Source organism: Phyllopteryx taeniolatus, chromosome 11 (genome assembly GCF_024500385.1).
Source record: "Phyllopteryx taeniolatus isolate TA_2022b chromosome 11, UOR_Ptae_1.2, whole genome shotgun sequence".
Classification (NCBI taxonomy): Eukaryota; Metazoa; Chordata; class Actinopteri; order Syngnathiformes; family Syngnathidae; genus Phyllopteryx; species Phyllopteryx taeniolatus.
In genome coordinates this window covers 14049134-14068561 of record NC_084512.1, presented here as the reverse complement: position 1 = coordinate 14068561, position 19428 = coordinate 14049134, and the positions used below count along the sequence as shown (strand labels likewise).

At 40.6% G+C, this 19428-nt stretch overlaps 1 protein-coding gene across 3 annotated transcripts in view; it reads left to right on the top strand.

Annotated features, from left to right (window-relative positions):
• map3k4 (mitogen-activated protein kinase kinase kinase 4) overlaps window positions 1-19272 on the top strand; it is a 30040-nt gene extending 10768 nt beyond the window's left edge. For 2 of the 3 annotated variants that reach the window (XM_061790277.1, XM_061790279.1), the window contains exons 4-27: window positions 354-614; window positions 1269-1421; window positions 1539-1696; window positions 2340-2456; window positions 7166-7265; window positions 7385-7468; window positions 7552-7818; window positions 7892-8041; window positions 8845-9006; window positions 9211-9344; window positions 9637-9715; window positions 9820-9898; window positions 10939-11032; window positions 11282-11407; window positions 13395-13495; window positions 13574-13654; window positions 14125-14316; window positions 15156-15226; window positions 15680-15796; window positions 15883-16042; window positions 16114-16236; window positions 17477-17583; window positions 17790-17969; window positions 18585-19272. In XM_061790277.1, coding sequence (XP_061646261.1) covers window positions 354-614; window positions 1269-1421; window positions 1539-1696; window positions 2340-2456; window positions 7166-7265; window positions 7385-7468; window positions 7552-7818; window positions 7892-8041; window positions 8845-9006; window positions 9211-9344; window positions 9637-9715; window positions 9820-9898; window positions 10939-11032; window positions 11282-11407; window positions 13395-13495; window positions 13574-13654; window positions 14125-14316; window positions 15156-15226; window positions 15680-15796; window positions 15883-16042; window positions 16114-16236; window positions 17477-17583; window positions 17790-17969; window positions 18585-18605 — 3117 coding nt within the window. In that variant the 3' untranslated portion in view covers window positions 18606-19272. The remainder of the gene's footprint in view (window positions 1-353; window positions 615-1268; window positions 1422-1538; window positions 1697-2339; window positions 2457-7165; window positions 7266-7384; window positions 7469-7551; window positions 7819-7891; window positions 8042-8844; window positions 9007-9210; window positions 9345-9636; window positions 9716-9819; window positions 9899-10938; window positions 11033-11281; window positions 11408-13394; window positions 13496-13573; window positions 13655-14124; window positions 14317-15155; window positions 15227-15679; window positions 15797-15882; window positions 16043-16113; window positions 16237-17476; window positions 17584-17789; window positions 17970-18584) is intronic. The other variant, XM_061790278.1, reaches the window with a different exon arrangement.
• Window positions 19273-19428: the final 156 nt, after the last annotated feature.

Sequence of the window (19428 nt, the reverse complement as noted above, 5' to 3'; positions counted from 1 at the left end):
GTTTAGGCTTCGTTTGTGTTTACATATATCATTAATGTGTAAATAAATTATATACATGAATTAAATTTTTGTCTGAAGACGCTAGCGATCAAGAAAAAAATATTCTAGCATGTTCGGGTTCAAACCGCTATGTCCTCAGCCCTTAAGTTATTGTAGTTAGCGCTGTGCACACAGAAAGTCCGGCAACCTATTTTCCGGTTTGGTCAGGTGACATTCCACGTAAGGCCGTATCCTGGTTGTCCTCATTATTCTGCTACAAATGGAGATTAAAACATTACCTCGCTCCCGTGTGCTTGTCGGAGGTAATCATCATTTTCTTGGTGGGAGATATTAGCCCATCTTCCCCTTTGCAGTTTGCAGACTTTCCAGACCCCATGCTGTACAACGACTACCTGCCGGAGCTGTCCCGCAACGGATCCTGCAGTGGTTCGGCTGACCCAGAACTCGGAGCGGACCAGGTGTCCTGGGAGGATCTGCTGGACATGGACCTCCCATCCTTCCGACCAGCGTTCCTTGTGCTCTGCAGAGTCCTCCTCAACGTCATCCATGAGTGCCTAAAGTTGCGACTGGAGCAGAGACCTGCTGGAGAACCTTCTCTACTCAGTATCCATCAGGCAAGCAGATACTGAAACTCATGTGTGTCTGTCCATCCGTCCATCCATCCATCCATCCATCTATCATCCATCTAATGTTCTTATCGCTAGTCACTCAGTCACAGGGCACAAACTCTATAGTACATCTGGAAAGAATTCACAGCACTTAACTTTCCCCATATTTTGTTATTTTAGAGCTTTATTGCAAAGTGGAATTATTTTTTTCCCCTTAAAATTCTACACGCACCAATCCATGACAACATTAAAAAGCTTTTTTCCTCCTTTTTTTTTCCATTTAAATGTTTTTTTTCAACATTTTTGTGAATTGAATAAAAATAAAGAAAACACAAACGTTCACAGCTGTTGCTTAATACTTTGTAAATGCACCTTGAGCAACAATTACAGCCTTAAGTCTTTTTTAATAGGATGCCACAGGTTTGGCACACCTGTTGTTGGGCAGTTTTGCCCATTCTCCTTAGCAGCGCCTCTCAAGCTCCATTGGATGAGGGGATGGATGTGAGGGTCAGGTGTCTCAATATTTTTCCATCATGTAGTTTATAGTTTGTCACCCTCATCACAGACAAACCCCATTGTGATCAGTCATAGTAAAAAGAAATTCCTGGCCTCTATGAATAAAAAATATGGTGCTAACATCTTTGTGTTTACCCCTTGCAGTTGGTGCGCGAGTGTAAGGAAGTTCTCAAAGGGGGTCTCCTCATGAAGCAGTATTATCAGTTCATGCTGCAAGGTGTGGTCACTGATGCTCAGGGCCTGCAGACCAACACCAATATTGATGAGTTTGAGGAGGACCTGCACAAGATGCTTGTGGTAAGAGGCGTCACTTCCTCTCTATTGGCTTTTTGCCATCACTGAAAGAGAGAGGTTTGAGAATGTATACATGATCGTCAGTGTTCTCTTCTGGCCACTCTCGTGCATGTATTTCAGGTTTACTTTGACTACATGCACAGTTGGATCCAGATGTTGCAGCAGCTGCCTCAGGCCTCTCACAGCTTAAAGAACCTACTAGAGAAGGAGTGGCACTTCACCAAAGATATCACCCCCTACATCCGCGGAGGAGAGGCCCAGTCTGGGAAGCTTTTCTGGTTAGCGTCTTTGCGTCGCTCTTCCATGTACCGATTCAAAGTCTCTTTGGCCTGCTACACGCATAAAGACAATCGGCCTGTTTTTGTAACCGTTCTGCCCCTTCCTGACCAAACACATCAAACGCCAGACAATCTCATGTCTTATAAGATTGTCCTAAGGTCTCATGTGTGATACGAGTGTATTTGTCCCGATTTTAGGGTCCAAAACAGGTCGGGGCCGACAATCTTAAATAATGAACGTGTTAAAGATTTCTGACCAAAACTCTTCGTGTGTGTGGAGAACGCAGACTTCTCTTGAGTCATTACGCCGAAAATGGTGACGTGGAATATAATGTAGCCAAAAAAGAAGCACCCAAGAATGACAAACACGGAAGCGACCGTAAATGAAAGCAAAAATTACTTAACCAATGTCGTTTTATGTAGAAAAGTGGGTTCCTTAGACAGCAATAAGTATTTTCCGAAGCAAGTCTTTTTTGAGAACATCGCCATTTTACAAGGCTCTCGGCTCCGGCAACCTACGGGAATCTTTTATATTTGTGTGGAATCTGTAGCAGATAAAAAAAATCTTTTAAGAGTGGAAAAATCTGTGTGTGTATCAGGCCTTTGTCATACACAAGGCATTGACATTATTTTTCCTTTGAAGTGACATCGCTGGGATGCTGCTCAAATCGACTGGAGAGTTCCTTGACGCTGGTCTGCGAAAGAGTGGCAATGAGTTCTGGGAAAGTGCTGATGACAGCACAGCCTCAGATGAGATCAGGTAAGAGCTTGTAACCTTACAGTCACTGGTCACAATATTAGGTGCATCTGCACAATCAAAACGGGATCCAAGACAAGAGATGTTTCAAAAATATGCAAAAAATGCTGTTTCATAATATTTTGGTCTCATTTAGATAAAGTACCAGACTAAGCCAGAACTTTTTCCATCTTATAAATCCAATTTATTTCTTTACGTTCTCTTTCATGATGCCAACATTATTTATAGAGCACTTTAAAAACTGTACAACTGATCTGTACATAAATAAAATTGCTAATAAAACAAAATTCTACTACTACTACTAATAATAATAATAATAGCAAACGATGAATACAATATTTCTTTCTAACGAAAATATAAAAGTATAATCTGTACTTCACAGAACCATTCCATCACAGATGCTGAACTTTGCGCTGATAACAGTTCTTCTCCTCTTTGGCCCGGAGGACACAATTTCCAAAAACAATTTGAAATCGGGACTTGTCCGCAGCAGACTTTTTGACTTTGCGTCAGTCCTTCTCAGATGAGCTCGGCCCAGAGAAGCCAGCGGCGTTTCTGGGTGTGTTTGATATGATTTTCATTTACATGGTAGACTTTTTACTTGCATTCGTAGATGTAGCGACCAACTGTGTAAACTGACAAAGGTTTTCTGAAGTGTTCCTGAGCCCATGTGGCAATATCCTTAACACAATGATGCCGATTTTTAATCCAGTGCCACCAGAGGCATCGACGGTCACGAGCATTCAAGGTTGGTTTTCAGCCTTGTTGCTTACGTGCAGAGATTTCTCCAGATTCTCTGAATCTTTTGATGATGATATGGTCTGTAGATGATAACGTCCCTAAATTCCTTGCAATTGTACATTGAGAAATGTTAAACTCTTGGACTATTTGGTTATGCAGTTGTTCACAAAGTGTTCAACCTCACCCCACTCTTGTTTTTGAAGAACAGACCCTTTTGCAAATGCTTCTTCAGGGATCTCGTTTGATGTGTGTCCGCGTCTGAGATGCACAGAAATTAAAGCAGGGACGCATGAAGCAAATTCATCTGGGTCTATAGACTTGTGGTTTCAGACCCGCTCTACGTATATGTATGTGTGTTGGTGAAGAGCTTCCACACACAGCGAATCAAAAGTAAGAATCCCGTCGTGGTGCTAGCCGGCAGGCAGAGTAGGGCGGGTTGTCGTTTCATACATCGGACACGGGAGTTTTTTCTGGACTTGATGCATTTTAATTGTGGTAACACGCGCAGCAAGCCGCTGGAATAACGGCGTTTGCTCCTCAGATGCACAATACTGGGACAAAGGGAAAGTTAACTGTTTAATGATATTCTCTAGCCTCCGAGCTAACGAGCTAGCGAGCTAAGCGCTTGAGCTAAAAAGCTCATTCGACCGCAGCGACATCGTTAAAACGTCAGCACTCGGAGTTCTGTGCGTGTTCCCCACATAACACACTCGCACACAAATGGGAAAGTTAACTGTTTATAAACCATAAACACACCGGCACACGTCAATATTCAGGCAGTAGTTGACTTTAGCAAACTCATTTTCAGCGACAGGTAAAGGCCTCACATCACAGTCCAGCAGCTTGAGGGCAGGCCTTATTTTAGGTTTTATTTATCCTTTATTTAACCAGGTAAAAGCTTATTGAGAGATAAAATCTCATTTTCAAAAGCCAAGAGGAAGCAGAAATTATGCACTACACAACATTCATACAATAAAAAAAAAATAAAGACTAAAAAACAGTAATAGTAAAATGTGTGTTTTAATTCAAATTTGGTAGGCATTAACAATTTTTTTGGGCCTCTTTAGCAGGTTAATGACTATAGCTAGGTGCCAAATGTTTGATATTTAAGGGCAGTTTTTACAGACAGCCTAATTCTGATTTATTTATATATTTTTATTTATCTAAGGTATTTATTCTACATTACAATGTCAATGTTCAATGTTGTTTAGAATTGAAAGTGAATTCTTAAAAAGGATGCATTTGAATTATTATGCTCTATTATATCAGTGGGATAAAATAAAAACATCGATACTATCATTTATCGTGATAGTTTTTTGGGGAAAATATATCTTCCTAAAAAAATTGTAATCTTGGCAGGCTGAAACAATATATTGAGAGAGAGCATGCGCAGTGCATAACACAAAAATATGGCACAAATAAAAATCTGCAATATAGCGGAACTATGACGCAACAACCGTCATATAGCGGAGGATTACTGCATCCCTACGCCGTGATGATAAGTTGCAGGGACTCATTGTTCCAGGGCTGGGACTCATTGTTTCCAGACATGCGCAATCCTGGGACTCACATAGTCTCAATTGTAAAATGATCTAAGCTCCTTTTATACTGAATCATGAAACTCACCTGTTTCCAATTAAACTGTTCCAAACCAGTGTTTTTTGAGCATTCCTCAACTTTCCCAGTCTTTTGTTGCCCCTGTCCCAACCTTTTGGGAAGGTGTTGCAGGCATCAAATTCAAAATGAGAAAATATTTGCAACCCCCCCCCCCCCCCCCCCCCCCCCAAAAAAAAAACAACACAACAATAACCATCAGTTTGAACATTAAATATCTTCTCTTTGTAGTGTATTTAGTTGAATATAGGTTGAAAATGATTTGTAAATTGCATTCTGTTTTTAAGTTTTACACAATGTCCCAACTTCATTGGAATTGGGGTTTGTAAATACTGTCTGTGGAGCTCATTTTATCTGTCTGCCTGCACCCCGATGAAATTCACCAAATTGGCGTCAGGCCGGCAGTCTGCGTTGCGCCAGGACTTGGTCTGAAATGTGGTCTGAGTAAATTGACGTGTAGATTGACTTTCTGCAACCAAATTGAGACTCCACCAGGTCCCTCTCCAAGGACAACCCCTCTGCTGCACCGGAATTCCCAGCTTGGCGCAGATCGGTCTGTAAAATTGGCAAACACACACAGCGAGGTTTGCATGAAAATCAGGATCTGCTGGCATTTGCGCCCCACTGCCGAAGCGCAATTTACAAAAATAGAACAGATTGGCCGCCTGCTGTTTCACTCGTGGCCTGTTGATGGTGTGATTGTGTATCAAGTTGTGGTCAGGAGAAAGCCCACAACTCTTGCACGCTGCAGACAGACCCCTCTCGGATGAAGAGAACATGAGCCATTTGCTTCCTTCACATTGACACACGAGGTTCAGAGATTTATTCCATTTCAACTCAACTAAATTTTATTTTAAAGCGCTTTAAAAACAGCTGCAGTTGAAAGGAAGTGCTGTAAAATCAAACAAAAGACAATTAGACACAAGTTTAAGAACAATAAAACGGTAACACCAATAAAAACAAAAACAAGACACTAAAACAAGGGCAGTCTTAGGAGTCTCTTGCTGTGTTAACAGCCAAGAAATTAAAATGGGGTTTATAGTGGGTTTTAAAAAGTGAGGGTGCTTGCCTAATGTGCACCGGGAGGGGATTTTATAGTTTGGGACCGGCAACAGAAAAAAATCTATCCCCGCTGAGCTTCCATTTAGTCTTCGGTACCTCCAGGAGCAGCTGCTCAGCTGGCCTGAGGCACCGGGAAGTAGTGTAGGGATGGAGCAGCTCAGTGAGGCAAAGTGGGGATTTGAATGTTTTTCTCATTGCATAGTCTACATGTTGCGTTAAGTTCGTAGATTAGACATGGCAGAAGTCTGCGCTGACAGTATGAGGGCATCGGGAAGATGCTAAACTTGTAATTTGGCAATCACAGCATGCATGACGTCACGTGTTTTGGTTGCAGCTTATGTTTGAACCTTAAACAACTCCAGTTTTCTAAGAGCAGTTAGTTTTTACATTGATGAGTCAGCTCACCTTCTCTATAATGAGCAATCGAAGGAAATGGTTCCAATTTATTAGTACTAGCTTCCCGTGGATGTAGGTGAAACATCATAAACAAGAAGGAAAAGGTCTGATAGTGTTGATATTCTCCGACAATACATCTTAGACTAAAAAAATAGTGGGAATACAATAAAAGTAAAATAAATAAACGAGTGATGAGTTTGGAGCTGCTATAACAGGCTGCTGACTCAGTGCCAGGAAGTGACTCCTATTATGTAATGTTTTTGTCTGTATTAAACGACACAGTGCTATTTTTCTTTATTAAAAACATACAACCCCCAAAATTTTGTGTTTTTTTTTTTTTGTTTGGCTGGAATGGATTAATGGCATATCAGTTCATCTCAATGGGGAAAATGTATTTGACGTACGAATAAATTGAGTTTGAGGTTTTTGAGCTTGGTCACGGAATGAATGAATCTCGTGTAATTTGTGCGTCCCTCTGCTTAGATAGTATGTGTTTTTTTTTAAGGCGGGGGAGGGGGGTGGAGTAAAAAAAAAAAATTTCATGGCAGTTCTAAAGAGCGTCAATTATTCAATTTTCGCTATTCCCCATCGGGCCCGGTCGTTGTCCCTGTTAATGCGGGGGTCCACTGTACACTGGTGCGCTCAATAGACTGTAACAAATTTTGTGGCGCATGAAACAAAGTACTCGACACTGCTCTCAGTATGATGCCGTGCAGATTTACACCACTGCCAACTGCTAATACTGCTCTAGGTCAATACAAATGAGCACTGTTACTTTTGTAAAGGCTGCTCTTATAGTGGAACTTATTAGCGTGTGCAGGCTGCCATAATGTTGCTGGTTAGTGTCTTTATTAAGCAATCATGACTCCTCATATATTCAGCTTTTTTAATCCTCCTAGGCGGTCAGTGATCGAGACCAGTCGGTCACTAAAAGAGCTGTTTCATGAGGCCAGAGAACGAGCGTCCAAGGCTTTGGGCTTTGCCAAAATGCTTCGCAAGGTAAGAAGCAGTAGTGTCACCTTTAAACTGAACAGTGACTGTGCAGAATTTGTGAGCGTGTGATGTACTCTCACTCAAGAGCTGAGGGTGTGTGTTCTGACTCCCTGTTTTTGCCGCAGGACTTGGAGGTTGCCGCAGATTTCACCATCACTAATGGAATGGCGTCTCTTCTAGAAGCTCTGAAGAAGAGAAACTATGTAAAGGTGTGTTTCTGTTTACTTTAGTCACTTATAATCTTTCTGTCATGAAAATCAAAGCACGTTCCTCTCTGTCTTCTGGGCCTCAGGTCCAGATTCCTGGCCTGGAAGAGCTGCAGGTGTTCGTTCCCTGTGGCTTGTTGGCTCAGCGGCCGCTCATCATGCAGCTGCTCAGTGCTGCTGCGGGAAAAGACTGCTCCAAAGAGCCCGATGAAATGGCGGAGGATGAGGCCTTCCTGCTCATGAGCAAACACCGTACCGCAGACTTGACTGATTCGGAATGGGCACAGTGGGACGGAGAGCTGCTCAAACTGGTTCCCACAATGGAGATAGTCGATACTCTGAGGGCCATGAAGGTATGTGAGGCGTAAATGAACTTCTCCTGCCAGCATAAACGAGCGTAAACATCAACCCCGACTGTGACCTCAGGTGGAGAACATGCTCATGATCGTGATGCAGTCGGCTCACCTGGTGGCTCAGCGGAAGGCCGTCCAGCAGTCCATGGAGGATGTGCTCACTCTTAGCCGCGAGCAAACATCCAGTCAGCCTCTTATCGCCAGTGCTCTGGAGGAGCTCAAGGTGCTTACATAACCACAATCTTTGAAACACACACGGATCTGCCGTTTGGCACAGAGGCACTAGTTCAAGCTCACAATATATGCTCTCATAAAGTGAAACCTCTAATGTTGAGCACTATCTAGAATAGGGGATGGCAAACTATTGTTAGATTTTACAACGGGCAGCTGTGTCATTCATAGATTATACTTACAGGTAAGTCTCAGTAAATTAGAATATTGTGGAAAACCTAATTTCAGGATTTTAGTTGAAAAAGTAAAACTCATAACGATTCACTACAAACAGTGAAATATGTTCACAATTTATTTTTATATAATTTTAATGAATATACTTTACAGCAAACAAAAACTCAAAATTAACCATCACATTTTTTAAATATAGCAATCCGAATTATTTATGTATTTTATTTTTTGGCTTTATTTGACGGTTTTTCAATTATGAACAAACAATTACAGACACATGGAACATCAATTAACATCGTCCCATATACCTTTCTGTAACCCTGCCTACAGAACCTCCCTTGGTACCAAGAGCACATGAAAAAGAAAAAGTTAAAAACTCCAAAAAATCCAAATGATTTTTAGTAATGTAATAGGAATAGGAATTGGCTGTCTAAAAAAAAGTATTTTCTGCTGTGTTTGATGAATTAATATAATAGAAGTTTTACCTGGTTAATTAAGCTACTGAAATAAATGAAGTTTTGTACCATATTTTAGATTGAGATGCACCTGTACTTTTTTGGGGGGTAATTATTAAACCTAGCAATAGATTTCTCCCCTATGTGTGTTTTTTGCATGCTCACTCAGGATGAAGCCCTACAGCTCTGCATTAGGATCAGCTCGGCCATCGACCGAGTGGAGTACATGTTCACGTCAGAGTTTGAGGCTGAGGTGGAGGAGTCCGAGTCGTCCACTCTACAGCAGTACTACAGAGAGGCAATGATCCAGGGCTACAACTTTGCCTTTGAGGTAAAAAGCAAACAGGCTCAAAGGGCTCATCCCTGTAATAACGGCCATAATAATAAATGTGACTGCACTGGTGATAGGAACATTACAGTAGGGCAAATTAATAATGAGGTCATTATAAACTAATTGATGCATTTTATTAGAAATGTGTGTGCTAATTAGTTTGTATTTTATTTTACATTAGATATAATGTGTTGTTTTCCACAGTACCACAAGGAAGTGGTGCGCCTCATGTCAGGGGAGTACAGGCAGAGGATTGGCGAGCGCTACATAGCCTTTGCTCGCAAGTGGATGACCTATGTCCTGACTAAGTGCGAGAGTGGCCGAGGCACCAAGCCCAGGTAAGTAACGGTGTAGCAACAATAGTAAGTCATTGTGTTTTCGTTTTTTAAAAGTTTGTTTAATGTTCAAACCAAAATTGGTAAACTAAACGTGTGCACATGAGAAGGTGTTCTCCTTAACCTTAACAGTTGGTGAGGCACCATTTAAACAAGAACTGCTTTAGGATTGTCTTGAAGGATTGAGATGATAATTCCAGCATTTGAATTTTTTCTCAGCACAAAAGCAAAGCAATTCCAGATTTTTTTATCGAATCAGATTTGCATGTTTGAATTGTGGTACTTCGTTCCACAGATGGGCAACTCAAGGCTTTGACTTTCTTCAAGCTATTGAACCTGCCTTCATATCAGCATTACCAGAGGATGACTTCCTGGTAAAAATAAATAAATAAAATAAAATAACTCAAATCATTACAACGAATCATCTTGGCACGCTTAAAATCTGTTGCTGGACTGACTGTTGGTTTTCTCTCTGCAGAATTTACAAGCGCTGATGAACGAATGCATCGGACACGTGATCGGCAAACCTCATAGCCCTGTCACTGGCCTGTACATCGGTGAGATAATAAAATTAATCCACTACCGCTATTTCCATTTTTGGGTGTGCTTTTATATTCTTTAGTCTGCTGTGACACAAAGCAGAAGACCACCATGGCCGTTAAATAACAAAGCACTGCGAGATGATGTGCACGGACACTTGGAGCACAGCTTCCACTCACAGAACACAAATGCATGCAATTGTCATTTATTTAATGTCTAATAATGATATAAAATATTCTATTCTATATATATATATATATAGAGAGAGAGAGAGAGAGAGAGAGAGAGAGAGAGAGAGAGAGAGAGAGAGAGAGAGAGAGAGAGAGAGAGAGAGAGAGAGAGAGAGAGAGAGAGAGAGAGAGAGAGAGAGAGAGAGAGAGAGAGAGAGAGAGAGAGAGAGAGAGAGAGAGAGAGAGAGAGAGAGAGAGAATCTCAAAGCATAATCTGTTGTTGTTATCTAATTTATTACTAATCGTTTACAAAAGTACAGCTATTTTCATATGTAAACAACAGATATTATTCTTTAATAGGCTTTTATTTTCACAAATGCAAAAAAACAAAAAAAACGCACATGTTAAATGAAAACATGCCCTCATCAGCAAAACTGAAATCAATTTGCTTATGGTGTAAAACAAAAGCATAGAACATTCTTTGAGGCTTTCATTTGAATAAATGTCTTCTATGCAAAATGAAATGATATACTTTTCTTCAGTATATTCGGTTGCTTTTATTCCAGTACACATCAATACTCATTAGTAATCTGTGAAGACGATACATGGTGACATAAAATCCATTAGGGAAACTAAAATGACACTGTAATTTGATTTTTTCCATAAGTTTCGTTACATTTTAGTCAGCTGAAATGTAATTGCAGCTTTTGTGTTTAACTTGGTTTTGGAAGCTGCAGTTGGTCATGAATGGAACTTTCTTTTCAGTGCAAGAAAGCGCTTCTCTAAATGTTGAGGCCCCGTAACACATGAGCTGCTCTCATTCATTTCCAAATACAGGTCCCTCTCCAACATTCCCAGTTAAACTCTGCATTTGTTTGTATTTCCAGCACCCAGAAATAGCCCTCGGCCTGTTAAAGTCCCTCGGTGTCACAGTGACCCACCAAATCCAAATCTTTTCATCCCTAATACTGAAGGGTTCAGGTTGGTGATTTGTCAGTTATTTAGGAAAATATTGTGTTAGTCTTTTCCTTCATTGCTTTGCTGCTTCTGGCTCCCTTTGCTTCTAATGACTACTAATGGATAAAGTGTGTGTGTTCATGTAAGCGTGTGAGAGTGTGTTTGAGTGAACCATCCAGCCACATTTTCACACTCAAGTTCGTGCACATCCGACCCAAGACAACGGGCTCCTCTGAGTCTGAGCTCCTCAGTGTGTCTGTTTTTACCACGCAGCTCTCGAAGTCTCCCCTGTGACCTCCGGAATCAGCTTTTCCCCAACGGCCCTCGGCCCATACCACAGGGCCCGGGGGGGGAACATGGACACACCAAAGCGCCCAGCAGCACCCCCAATGACGTCAGGTAGCCCCTTTCCCCTGGTCACCCGCGAGAAAGAAAACAAAAGGCCGAGATTTCCTCAACCAAAATCCACTCTCAGCACTTTGCTTTTCCATAGATTGCAATGAAAAATAGACAAACATGCTAAAAAATATTGGCAGCGCTGGGGTGCCAGTATTTTTTATGTCAATTATGATTACCATAATTATTTCTATTTGCTACATGCCAGAATAGTAAGGGGATTGATTTTGACAAATATATATAATAGACAATACAGTAGACTGTATGTTTTGTTATGCAAGCAAACACACATTACCTTCACACGAAATTGATCTGATTATTTTACTGCTTTTCTTAAACAATGTTAGTAAACTTCAGTGCTGATAAGGTGTTTCTTGAGAGTAAACTACATATTTCCAAATTCTAGTAATCATGCTTAATAATTAGAGTTCTGGACAGATTACTACTATTGTATAAATATATTCTCACTGATAAAGACTTTACCAGTTTGTGAACCACGTTCACACCTTTGGTAGCATATCGGAAGGCTGGCATCTCTCATTTTCCATTCGTGGAAACTGAATTCTGTTTATGTTCAATGCTCAGATGAAGTCATATTGTAAGTGTAGAGCTTCTACGTATTTCTGTACATAAACTATACAATTGAATACAAGTGCCACAGTTTCTTCTACATATACTACCAGAAACTTTGAAATGCACTTTTTTTCAATAGTCTTGAAAAATAGAAAAATAAATATATAAATTAATTAAAATTATATCATTTATTAAATGATTTGGGGTTATGTGTATGCACAAAGCACAAAATCATATGGAAATCTCATCCAGTACGGAAATGGATCTTTTCTAAGCACATTTTATCTCTGCGGTTAGTGTTTGTACATGCTAATGCCACAAAATGTGTCCAAATCAAGTCACTTGTGTCAATGGAAGCGACTGTCTGCTGCATTTTGTGTGGAAATGGAAAGAATGGGCTCTGAGATCCTGCTCTTTAGTGCTTCAATACGAATCTCTTGCTGGTGACGCGCTGCCATTAGACGTTTGCCTCTGCTGTTAATCTTCTGATTGCATGCTGAACGCTTACTGGGCTCCTTGGAGGGACAACATGGGCGCAGCTGCTTTCATGCGTCACACGGTTGTAGCTTGTATGCTTGAATCAGTAGTCATTTACTGCATACTGTAAAGCTGTATTAATTGTTTGATTGGATCATTAATCAGTACAGTGAACTCCTGTTTAGCGCGGATGATACTTTCCAGACCCCAGGTAAAAAGCCACGATATAGAGGGACCATAAAAAAGGTTCTACCTTTCCACGTGATTTAAACACATTAAAACACCTTTTTAATGGTTTCTTATGCCTGTTCTCTCTCAATGTCAAAAAAAGACTTGACAGCTTGAAGTACATACAGTATAGTTTACAGTTTACCATACAATATTTTGATGTTTACTATGCAACTACATATACAAAACATTGTATATTTCAAACCCAAAATGTTCAACCAAACCATATAATGTGAAACACCCCAAACAGGCTGATGGAAAGTAGCGTAGATGTTACGGGACTTACGGTTACAGACAACTGCTACTTTAACACACACACACACAACAGCAACACAAGCAGTGCATACAACAACACTCACAGGCATATATTCCTTCTGCTCGCTGGGAATAACAAATATTACAACAGCAAAATGAGGTACTGTTTTACATTGAAGGAGCATCCTCTTCTTCTTGTTGTCAATTACATTGCATGTATTTCAGCACACCTCAGTGCTGCCCTCCCTGGAATGTTGTGGCACAATGTGATACTACCTGAAAGCTCATAACTTTAAATTTGCACTGTCCTCTTTTCTATACAAACCCCTGAAAACTTGCTCCACAATCTGCGATATAGCGAGGCTACAAATGATGAACCGCGATATAGCTGGGGTTCACTGTATCCCAAATGTTGTCACCTATCCATTTTTGTTCATTGTCTACTATGTCTTTGAAGGGGATCCAGTTTCCATGAGAACGACCGCCTGTCGTCCGTCGCAGCAGAGTTGCATTTCAAGTCGCTTAGCCGCCATTCAAGCCCAACGGAGGACAGAGAAGGTAAGCGTATTCGTACTTTGACACGTCACGTCATGCTGTTTCATTCCCTAAATCTTATTTCTCGCTGTTTTCTGACAGAACCTTCTTATCCAAAGGGCGATTCTAATAACGCAACACGCAGGAGCTGGGAGCTCCGTACCTTCATCAGCCAATCGAAAGGTGAGTTGAATAAGAAGACACATTTGTATAGACTAGTGATTCTCAAACTTAAACCGAAAATAATACTGAGCTCTCCATGTAACACCATTGTGACCAATATTTAAATACAGTTGCGTAGTAGCCCTCAGTGTTCATCAAAAAATGGGACCAGTTTTAGTCTTACAAAGTTTTATATTACAGTGTCATAAGCCACTGTGACATTATGAGCACTTTCAAAATTAACACTGCGCTTCAATATAGGAGAATTAAAATAAATAAATAAATATTGATTCAATTAAAGATTTTTGCTCATTTAAGTTTAAAAACGATGAGTTGTTAAAGATTTAATGAAAATGTATATTAGTAAAAAAGTGAAATACAACTGAACCGTACTTATGCAGCGATTCTTTCACATAGCAGTAGAGGTAGCCCCTTTGAGAAACACCGGTATAAAACTTGGCAATCTCACTTTTTTTTCTTCTCCGCATCAGACTCTGCGGCCCGCCAGAGCCCATTGGAAGCCGTCCGACGCTCCATCCGTAGGTTTGAGGACAAGCGTTATGCCGTGATGAGGCAGCGCAACATCATCGGCCAAGTGTGTCACACGCCCAAGTCTTACGACAACGTGATGCACGTCGGCCTCAGGAAAGTCACCTTCAAGTGGCAGAGGGGAAACAAGATTGGTAAAGATGGCTCTTTTACTACCTTGTCAATGTGATAATGAGCAGCAAGGCTATGATGTACAGAGCTTTGCCTGTTCCACATTTTGTTACGTTACAGTATTCCAAAATTCATACATGACACACCATAATAACATGATTTTCTTTCTTTCTTTTTTCTCCCTTGTGGAAATTTATGAAAAAAACTTTTACATAAGTGTTCACAGCACCTTTGGCAACAATTACAGCCTCAAGTCTTTTTAAATATGATGCCACAAGCTAGGCACACCTATCTCTGGGCAGTTTAACTTATTCCTCTTTGCAGCACCTCTCAAGGGGGAAAAAAAAATCATTTAATCGATTTTGGAATGAGGCATAAAATAAAAAAATGAGTAAAAAGTGAAGCGCGGCAATTACTTTGTGGATACTGTATGTAAACAAACTTTTTAAACAGGCGACTCGTAAGTTTGCAGTGACAATGTGCCAAATTTTTATTTTGCACACCTCTGTACTGCCTTTATTCATCCCGTGAGGGAAATTAAAGTGCAACAGCAGAAATATTCACACACATAAACTTGTTAGGGATGTAGCAAGAACCAAATTAAAAACAAACGCTAAGTGCAGCATTGTGGAGGAATAAAAAAAAAAAGAAAAGAAATCGAATAAAAGCAATCAGAAATACAGTGCTATATTAATCATTGTGACTGTGTCAGTCTGCATAAGTTGCACATTCCACACTTTATATTTCTGGAGTTTCTTGTGCATATTCCATGAATGTATATATTTTTTCCCCATAGTACTTGAATGACACTAACTCCTGGCCATGTGATGCTGATACATGTCTGATATGTTTGTGTGAACAGGTGAGGGCCAGTATGGAAAAGTGTACACCTGCATCAACGTGGACACTGGAGAACTCATGGCCATGAAAGAGGTTTGCAGTCCAGCAAGTGCCGCCTGAACCCCATTGACATGCAACACCAAAGCGTGGTTCAGCTCATTTTTACAGTGGACCCTTAGAATGGGTTGGCAGTTAAACAACTAAGAATTTGACCTGAAGTTTCAAGGACCTAAAGGTCCAAAAGTATTTATTAAAAAAAAAAAAAAAAAAAAAAAAAGACAAAGCTCCCTTAAGAGATTTTTGTGTGTGTGTTTGGGGGGCTTTTTGAGTGTATGTATATTCTTTTACAAGGCTATAGTGAAGATAAACCTAAAAGAAGAACAAGGTAATAAAGATAATAGAACTAGTTGGGTGCGTGGAATTTGGATAAAGTCAGTGTTCTGCCATGCGAGCTTAATGTTTTGGAAATGTGGTTTTCATGGCTTTGAAAACCAATCCCAGACATTGCAGGTTAAGACACATTCGCTCTTTTTTCTGTCTCCTCAGATCAGATTCCAGCCAAACGATCACAAAACGATCAAAGAAACGGCAGACGAACTAAAAATCTTTGAAGGCATCAAGCACCCAAACCTGGTGCGTTACTTTGGAGTGGAGCTCCACAGGGTAAGACATTAGTTTCGGTCATTCCACACCACTCCTTCTTCTGTCAGTCACTGTTTGCTAAATCCTACTGCGGTATCGCCCTTCAGGAGGAGATGTACATCTTCATGGAGTACTGTGACGAGGGAACGCTGGAGGAAGTGTCCAGACTGGGCCTGCAGGAACACGTCATCAGGCTGTACAGTAAACAGATCACCACTGCAATCAACGTCCTCCATGAACATGGCATTGTCCACAGAGACATCAAGGGTCAGGGTCCCAAAAAGTTTTTGGTGCACCAATTTTTCTTGCCCTTCTTCTAACAAGCGCACTCTCATCAGGAGCCAATATTTTTCTAACATCTTCTGGCCTCATCAAACTGGGAGACTTTGGCTGTTCCGTCAAGTTAAGAAACAACACTCACACTATGCCGGGCGAGGTCAACAGCACCCTTGGGACAGCCGGTAAGACCACTTCTTGACTCATATACTAACTACTACTACTGCTACTACTAATAATAACAGTTTTTTTGGGTGCCTTTCATGTCACTCAAGATAAAATTAAGAAATGCCAAAATGAAGAATAAAAGCATAAAACCAGGATGCAAATAAATGAACAACACAAAAAATTATAACAAAACAATTATACAGTATTAAATAAGCGTGGGTTCAATCCCTGGCCCCGCCTGTGCAGAGTTTGCATGTTCTCCCCGTGCCTGCGTGGGTTTTCTCCGGGCACTCCGGTTTCCTCCCACATCCCAAACACCTGCATGGTAGGTTAATTGAAGTATCTAAATTGCACCTAGGTGTGAATGTGAGTGCGAATGGTTGTTTGTTTATGTGTGCCCTGTGATTGGCTGGCAACCAGTTCAGGGTGTACCCCGCCTCCTGCCCGATGATAGCTGGGATGGGCTCCAGCACTCCCGCGACCTGCGTGAGGACAAGCGGCTCAGTAAATGGATGGATGGATGGATAGTTGGATGAATAAGCGTGTTTAATTTCATGTTATAATTTTACATCCACAACATTATGTACACATGCACAATCACAGTGGACATACAACTACAGTACAAAATACTACTTTCACAAAATGAAGTGGAAATCTTTTTTTTTTTTTTTTTTTTATACATTCCCTAAATTGTCATTGAAAAACATCTATCTCCAATTTTTCTATGTTAGTAATGTGTTATTTTGTTGATTTTGTTTTGGATAAAACCATAGCACAAAAAATGGAGATAGATACACAAGTGGATGAAAGCTTTCCAGTTTAGTTGTTCTACCTAAGAAGTAGAACATCACTGTTCACTGTTCAATTCTATGAGTTGGAAAACAAGCGTATTGTAATCATAAATTTGCCAATATTGATTATTTTTTTTTCTCCAAATATATTGTGAGTGTGAGAAAATTGCACTGCCTCATGCTTGGAAGTGTTTCTAAACTTTTTTTCCTTGGCTACATGAAAGGTAATTATTAGGAAACACCGAACAATAGTGTGATCCAGTGCAGTCTTGCACCACTGCAAGACATGATCAACATATTTTTAAATTAATGCCTCCCTGACTGTCAATCAAAAGTGAACATTTGTAAATGCAGATTTTTGGATACAATTCGGTATACTTAATGTTGTGGTCGACGAGTGTATTTCTGTTGAATGCTGTACTCTGCAGTCAAACCCGTTTCTTTTTTTCCCCCTCACCCTAACCAGCATACATGGCACCTGAAGTCATCACCAGAGCAAAAGGGGAAGGTCACGGGAGAGCGGCAGACATCTGGAGTTTAGGCTGTGTCCTCATTGAGATGGTCACAGGAAAGGTGAGGACAAATCACCCAAAAATATACATGTATATAATCCATGTAATCATAGCCACTAGAGGGCATAGTTGTATCTCTTTGATAAAGCATATCACAGTGTAGCCCCTCATTAAATTCCTTTCATTGGCAGGCGAAATCATCTTTCCATTAATGCATAAGTTGCGAATTGCAATTTCTAATTCCTTTTTCTTTTTTTCTTCATGCAGAGACCGTGGCATGAGTATGAGCACAATTTTCAGATCATGTACAAAGTGGGCATGGGCCACAAGCCCCCCATCCCCGAGAAGCTGAGCACAGAGGGCAAGGACTTCCTGGGCCACTGTCTGGAGAGCGAACCCAAACGACGTTTGACGGCAAGCATGCTGCTCGACCACCCCTTTGTCAAGGTCAGTGAGCCTCTGTGTCACATAAAGTATTTCCTCAAATAGCAGAAAGAATTAGTTGCCAAAATAATCCATATAGTTTATCCAAATAATCGATTGATCGAATTCTCAGTAGGATACTCAAGTATTAAAATATTTGTTAGTTGCAGCCCTATATTCAACTCTATTATATTGTCATATTTTTTGTTTCATAAAATCCTTGCTTCGGGTCCCTGCGCGATTAAGCTACCAAAAATTGCTCCTCAGATGAAGAAATGATGAGCAAAACTGTTTCTCAAAGAAACATTTTTTTTGAGTGCTTCAGTGAATCATCCATTAAAAGTATGAGTCCTGTCTTGGTGCTAGCCAATCAGAAGAACACGAGGGCGGGTTATGGTTTCATGAATACAATGGACACAAGACTTTTTTTCCCAGACTCGAGAAATTTGCATTGTTGTGGTAAGACCTGGCACGTCGAGCGAGCTCCTTAGCTCGCTGGTTAGCCTGCGGGTTAGGGGACGTAATAAACAGTGAACTTTTCCAATGTACATGCACTTGCATCTAAAAAAGAAGGCATCTTTAAGCTATCACGGACTAATGCAGTGTTTTACACTAACTTATTCCCTCTGTCTGCTTCAGGTGTGTACGGATGAAGAGTGAACACAAGAGTAACTTTGGACTTTCCAAGCATGCACGCACGCACACGCACTGTTGACCACACAAATGTGGACGGGTTGATTTGGCTGAAGGCACATGCATTTAAACTGAGGAACGTACAGTAAATCTACGTAGAGGACAAGTGGACCTTTTGAGTGTATATAATGTATGAATTGCATCTGCATTCTTTCTTGTATAAACAATATTGTAAAGTTAAAATTATTGTTCTCATTGAAGAGACCTCACAAAAGGCATTGAGAACACTTTTTTTTTTTTAGCAAAATGGGTAGGGTCTGGATGGGGTGGGGGGGTACAAAACCTAATGGCACTTTTAAACTGTTTACCCAAGGGGGCAGCTAGTTGAGGAGGGAATCTCATTTCATTTGACCTTTGAGGGGCTGGAGAAAAAAACCTTGAATGGAACGAACCGCAGTTTTTATGACATGAACACCATCCAAATATTCATATTAATTTATCACTTGCCAAGTCTGAGCAACGGGAAGGATTGTTTTTATTCTTTGATCTTGCTGAGGAGTAAATGTCGTCGTTGGCGAAAAGCTGGTCGTATGACCCCATTACAGCCCAGATGAAGAGAATGTGGCCTGCCCCCGGCTCTCTGCTGCTCTTAGTGCTTTGTACAAACAATATTAATAAACAATCATTTTTTAAAGAGGCTTGTGTCATTTTCAGTACAAGGGCACCTAATACCATTGGTTAATTCTATGTGCTGTGGTTTCTTAACAAAATATGTATGCCTACTCTTTTTGACCACATTATATAAACGAGTTTTTGACGGTTTTGAAGTACCACCTCAGCTGTTAATAAT